Consider the following 6000-nt stretch of genomic DNA (forward strand, 5'->3'; position numbering starts at 1 on the left):
ATGCGACATTATCTTTATAACTGGATTGCTAGCATTGTTAAAACGGAATAGTGAAACGACTTAAGAAAACTTGGATGCATTCAAACATCTGAAAAGTAATTTAATATTATGCATTTTGTTATCAGCTAATAGTCTGAATACACACAATGTATATATGAACTATTGCTTTTCTTTCACGAAAACAATAAATATCCAGGCTGAGGCAGCCATGGTTCAGCTGACTGATCATTCTAAAAGAAGACTATATTAAAGCCGGCTTGTGTCGCCATGAACCCCGGCTGGCCTTGTGTGTCTCAGCCCCTGAGACATCCTGTATGCAGGCCCATTGTTCCCGGTCGCCTGGCTGAACTGACAACCTTTCTGCGCGAATGCACACCTGCCGCGCTCGAGTCCGCACGCTCGTCCTTTACAAATATGTCTGTGTATTTATGGTATTTACAGAGAAGAAGTTAGGACTCCACGCTGGACCACAAGAGGCACGTGTGTATTTAAGTGTTTACTGCATACGCTCTTTTGTGCTGGAGAGGTTGAGAGCAGGTTTACCGACCGACATGGGACAAAACAAGATAAAGTGCAAAATCTGCCATCACAAGGTTTATACAGACTATGCTACCAGCTACCGTGATACTAAGACTCCCTATGCCAACAATAAATACATAAATACAATAAATCACATTTGTCCGACGTTGCAGTCACAAGCTCTTCTTGCTTTCTTTGCCGCACAAATAAAAATAACCAAAATGGTGTAAATAAATATCCTGATAAGCTACTGTATTGGCAGCTGTTACTTTAAAAATCGTAATTTTTTGTCTCTCAGTCTATAGTTTGTGTAAAGGTTCGTTACACTCCTGGAAACATTATTTCTTGTAAAGCACTTGTATTTATTATTTTTGGGAGCATGTTTAGAATACACTTGCCTTTCAAACGCGCCCTTATCTCCTTATTGTTTACAAAACATTAATGTGAGGAAGCTGAGAATGTACACAGCTACATTTCAGGCTTGCCTCTGCACTCAGGAGAATGGAGAAGTGTAGGTGTGAGCCCGAGACCGTGGATGTTGATTAGCCCCGATGATCTGGCGTTTTCATTATGTGTTTCACGCGGGCAGATGGCTGCTGTGGACTATTTTATCAGCGCCAAGAAGAGGACGCCATGTTTACAGTAGGCTCGATTATTAAGCCCATCCACACTTTCAGTTTCATCCGTGTGATAATGGCTGCATTAAGAATTTGTCTGCAAGTGATGCACTGCAGATGTTCTCCCATTGAGTGCTTAATGCATTTCTTTTAATGTTTAAATAAATAATAAATATCCAGTGAAAGCCTGTCAACAAAAGATCACGCGCCTCATACGCATGTTTGACCACAAAGACACATTATCTGGACTTTGTCAACAATGAATAGCCCATGGGAAAATTGCCGAGTCAATTTCATTTTCAATAGGGGCAAACATTTTCTTTTTAATGAAATTTTGATGTGTCTTGTTATTATTATTAAACGATTTAACGAGTATTAAGCGATTTTACTCGGTCAGCCAAACAAAACTTGAAGACTTACTGTCTCTCCGATAGTAATTAAAACTCAAGTTTTAAATCTAAACTTATTTCCTTATAGTTACATTTACATATTATAACTTTCTTTTTTAAAGTTGTCCTCGTTGCCTGCATGTATAACTTGGGACGTTTAAAACATAATTTGTGTAAAGTGGTCAAGAAGGTAGCCTACTACTTCAAGTAACGAGTCTGTTTGCGATTTACAATAAATAACAATAAATACAATAAATGAACCCCTGGCCATGTATCTTGTAGATATGGCATTGTAAGCTGTGACTATTGTAATAGTTTTTTGTAAAAGTTGTAAAAGTTATAAATATTTCAGCAACTGTAGGCGTAATCAATATACTCTGTTAAGCGAACGTGGCCTCAGTGCGTTTGTCCACTGATGTTCCTTGCAGCATAAAACACATGCAGGCTTGTGGATTTCATGTTATATATTTTTTTATGCACTCGGATGATGAGCCCGTATTTGACATTTGCTGCGGAGAAGACTGGGTAGACTGAGGTGAATGCGTGGAAAATCACGTTAGGAGAAAGACGGGCTCGTTGTCTCTAAAGGGGGATCCCATAACCTAATTTATAACGAGCTATTGGATATGAACAAATGGTATTCTGTAATTGGTCAGCTTTTAAATCAATAATCGCGTGTATAACAGCCGTAATGTGTTGTCAAAACAGTAACTTTTAGTAATGATACACGCCTTGAATGTGAAAGCCATTGGCACCAGTATTCCGATGGGTTGTGATAACATACTAGTGATAATAGGAGGGACAAGGTTGAGATCAGTCGGGTATTGAGTTCACTCGTCAACATGCCTGTTTTATCAAGAAGCTATAAAATCCTTCGGAGCCCACGGAAAAGAGTTCAACAGTCTAAAAGCCGCTAAACAGACGCCAAGAGTCTGAATGTAATAATTTATTCCACCAGAAACTTTGTAAGCATTAATGGTTTCAGTTAAAGGCTATTTGTGATGAAGGGATTCTTCTCGTTAACATCCTTATAAACCTTAGAGATTTTATGACGGCATGCGATTATTTCCATAGCATGTGTTTTATTACACTTCCTCTCTTTGTTGACTAACTTCCTAATGCACATGTTAGATACGTACGATAACTGCACCAGCTTGAAAATCACTGAAGCGGTATTTTAAATTGGCAAATCTTATTATTATTATTATTATTATTATTATTAAGTAGTAGTAGTAGCTGTTGTTGCTCTTGTTGTGCCTTGTTGCCCTGCTGTTGTTGTAGCCACTATTGTTATTTAGAGAAGGGACTTCTGTTCGCGTTCATTATTATATATTCAATATATATGAATGTATTTTACATTGATATTTAGTTTAGTTTTTTTTTTCTTTTTCTTTTTCTTTTTCTGCTTGTACTTAATAGTAAAACAAGAAGACTGCCATAGCCTCCAGTCAACGCCACGGGATAACTGATGAAGTATTAAGAAAAACATATCACAGTGACCTTAACGGAACAAGGAATGCAGAGCTGAGAGAGTATTATATAAATGTTTTTGTTGAGCAGTTGTCAAGTAAATTACTATAAGGTCATTTCCTGAACATATTGTATAGCCTGCAGGAACCAGTCGGAAAGTTTCAACAACACTGTAAATTCGTAATATTACTACTACTGCTAATATGTAAATAACAATATTTCTACAATTTCAATAAATGTAAATACATTAAGCTACTGATGCACAACTGCATGCATGTATATTAAAATTTCGAAGTGCCTCAATATCAGCCATTTTACGCGTTAAACAGCTGATTAAGTGTAGCGCCTAACTTCACCAAACCCTAAACTACTTTTCTTTTCTGAACAAGCTGCAGACTTGTTTGTTGCTGATCGCTTATCTACTGCAAACAGTGGTTACTATCACAGTCTAAAGCATAAAACAGATTACTTCATGACCACTGTATTATTTTAAGAAATACAAGTTTATTAAGAAATTCACAAACCTAGAAAAGAGGGGAAAGTGCTAAGTAGAATGAAACATGGCCCCAACATGAATGAAACATAGCTAATCACATTTATAAAAAAAAAAAAAAATTAATAATAATTAGAAAGATTAACAAAACCTGGGACTGGCTGGCGTCATATTGGAATTTACAACATACATACATATGTAATCAAGAAATATGAAAAGCCCTGAATTGTATTTCGGCAGTCTGGTGGATCATTACGCACACCTTTTTAACCTAACAAAGGTCCCAACCATGACAGGAGGTGAAGTTCCGCCGTGCAGGCCTTGCTCAAGGCCTAAATGAGCTCTAATTCAATTACATATTAAAGCACTGCCTTAACTATACCTCTTCTGTCCACGTTTCATTCTGCAAGACTGTGGATACGCCGTGCGTAAAGTTGGGATACATTTTTACGCATACCAAAAATACAGGAGCAAGGAGCAACGTCTATCCTCCTGAAAAAAATCCACAATTCACAATTATGACTAGGATACCGAGTTATGGCCATCAGTCCAGATGTAATACACGCGAAAGATATGGCTCCCAGAAGTTGTACTACCTGTTGTGTACTTTTTACCTCCCGTTTTTAAAACTGTAATATCTTCTCAATAAAAACTTTTGTATATCTCCCCATTGGTGTTTATGGATGTCAGCTGGACCCGAACAGCTCGTCACAACGGTCTCTTCAAAATACTGTTGGTTCTGTTTTGAAATCACAGGAATTAACGCTCAATCTCAGAGTCTTCTCTTTTACACCGACCATTAGGTAAACTTTATATATCAATCCTCGTGTGTAACGCCGAGTGTTTGGTCTCGTGTTCCCAGTAAGAGCAGTGCATCATGGAGAGCTCCGCGGGCTGGCGGGAACAAGCGAATTGAAGGCCTGCGCCGTTGCCGGAGGAGACTGGAGGCGGTGCCGCGGTGGCCGGGCTCAGCTGCTGGGCATGGTGCGGGTGCGCGGGATGGTGATGATGGCTCATGCCGTTGTAAGAGTTCACCATGCTGGGGAGCGCCATGCTCTGCACACGGGAGTAGGGATTATAAGATGAGGGAGCTGACAGTCCCTTCACGTTCACTGGACTCACGTTGCCACTTGTCATCTGACAGGACGTGTAGGACATCGGTGTTGGCGGCTGGCCTAACGACCAAGAGTTGTTCATGAAGCTAGACTGCAGGTACTTCGGCGGGGACAGGTAGCCATAGCCGTCTCCTCCGAACAAGGATTTCCCTGGTTGGAAATGCGTTGGTGGAGGTCTGAAAGGCCGCTTCATCCTGCGGCGTCTCCTGTAGTTCCCCTTCTCAAACATGTCCTCACAGGCTGGATCGAGTGTCCAGTAATTCCCCTTTCTCTCGCCGCCGCCCTCCCGCGGAACCTTGATGAAGCATTCATTGAGACTCAGGTTGTGTCTGATACTGTTCTGCCAACCCTTTTTATTTTTCTCATAGAAGGGAAATTTGCTGATGATATACTGGTATATACCAGACAGAGTGAGGCGCTTCTCTGAGCTCTCCCGGATAGCCATGGCAATGAGAGCAACATAGGAGTACGGCGGTTTCTGCGACGGATCCGGCTTCTCGGGGACTTTGTCCTGGACCGGCTCCTCTTTTGGTCGCTCTTTCTCCTTGGTCGTGTTGGTGTCATGGATCATTAAGGCCATTGCGTCATCCTCCGGGTTTTGGTAAGTGGCCATCATCGCGCACTGCAAAACAAAATAAACAAGTCCAGTCCAAACGTCGAGAAAAACTTTTTAGGACCTCGACTGGCGAAATGTTGCGTTCCACAACCCCAGGATGCTCCCGGGATTTAAAGCTGCCTCTCCAACTGCATACAGAGAGATATTAATTTTGCGGCTCCGTAGCTGACATGCACCAGAGCTTCGTGTCTCTTCAACTGGGATTTTTCTAAACTGGTTTCTGATGGAGGCGCAACTAGAGTTGTGGTTTGTGCGTCAGTAAGCCCAGCCCTTCTCTTTCTCTAGGGCCACTGACAGGCTGCTTTTTCTCCAATGCTCCCCACGGAACGACGTAGTGCTTTGTGATTTGTGCGTATTTGAGTTCCGCCTCCAGTGGTTGCAGTCAATGAAAAAATAATCAGCTCTTCTGTTGACATGCGTATTTATTAGACCAAAACAGAACAATATGGATATTTGATATTATTTGCACTTAGTAAGTTGAAATAAAATATATCCATTGTTGGAAAAGTTTGGAAAATTAACATCACTTCAACAAACTGCAGGGATTCTCACAGAATACACTCATAGGTTTAAAAGCTATATTGACATTTTTTGTGTTGCTGTTTGGGTTAGAAAGCATGTACGCTTAACCAACTGTAAAGAAGGAAGCAAAAATGGCTTGAGATATTTTAGTGCACAATACAGAAACCACAAAACGAAGTACTGAGGATAAACTAACTTCTTTTTAAACATTTCACTTCTTTGAACTGGCTTGTTACTATAAGGCACGTTTAATAATATA

The 6000-nt window shown here is 40.5% G+C and overlaps 1 protein-coding gene across 1 annotated transcript; it reads right to left on the minus strand.

The window, feature by feature from the left end:
- Positions 1 to 4276: 4276 nt before the first annotated feature.
- On the minus strand, positions 4277 to 5219 carry foxl2a (forkhead box L2a; the record flags this gene model as incomplete). The annotated part of the gene is made up of 1 exon (XM_084559406.1): positions 4277 to 5219. The coding sequence occupies one exon, from the start codon at positions 5217 to 5219 to the stop codon at positions 4299 to 4301; it is 921 nt and encodes a 306-aa protein (XP_084415532.1). The 3' UTR covers positions 4277 to 4298.
- Between the last annotated feature and the right edge of the window lie 781 nt (positions 5220 to 6000).

The sequence above is a fragment of the Chelon labrosus genome (assembly GCF_963514085.1).
Source record: "Chelon labrosus genome assembly, chromosome: 13".
NCBI lineage: Eukaryota > Metazoa > Chordata > Actinopteri > Mugiliformes > Mugilidae > Chelon > Chelon labrosus.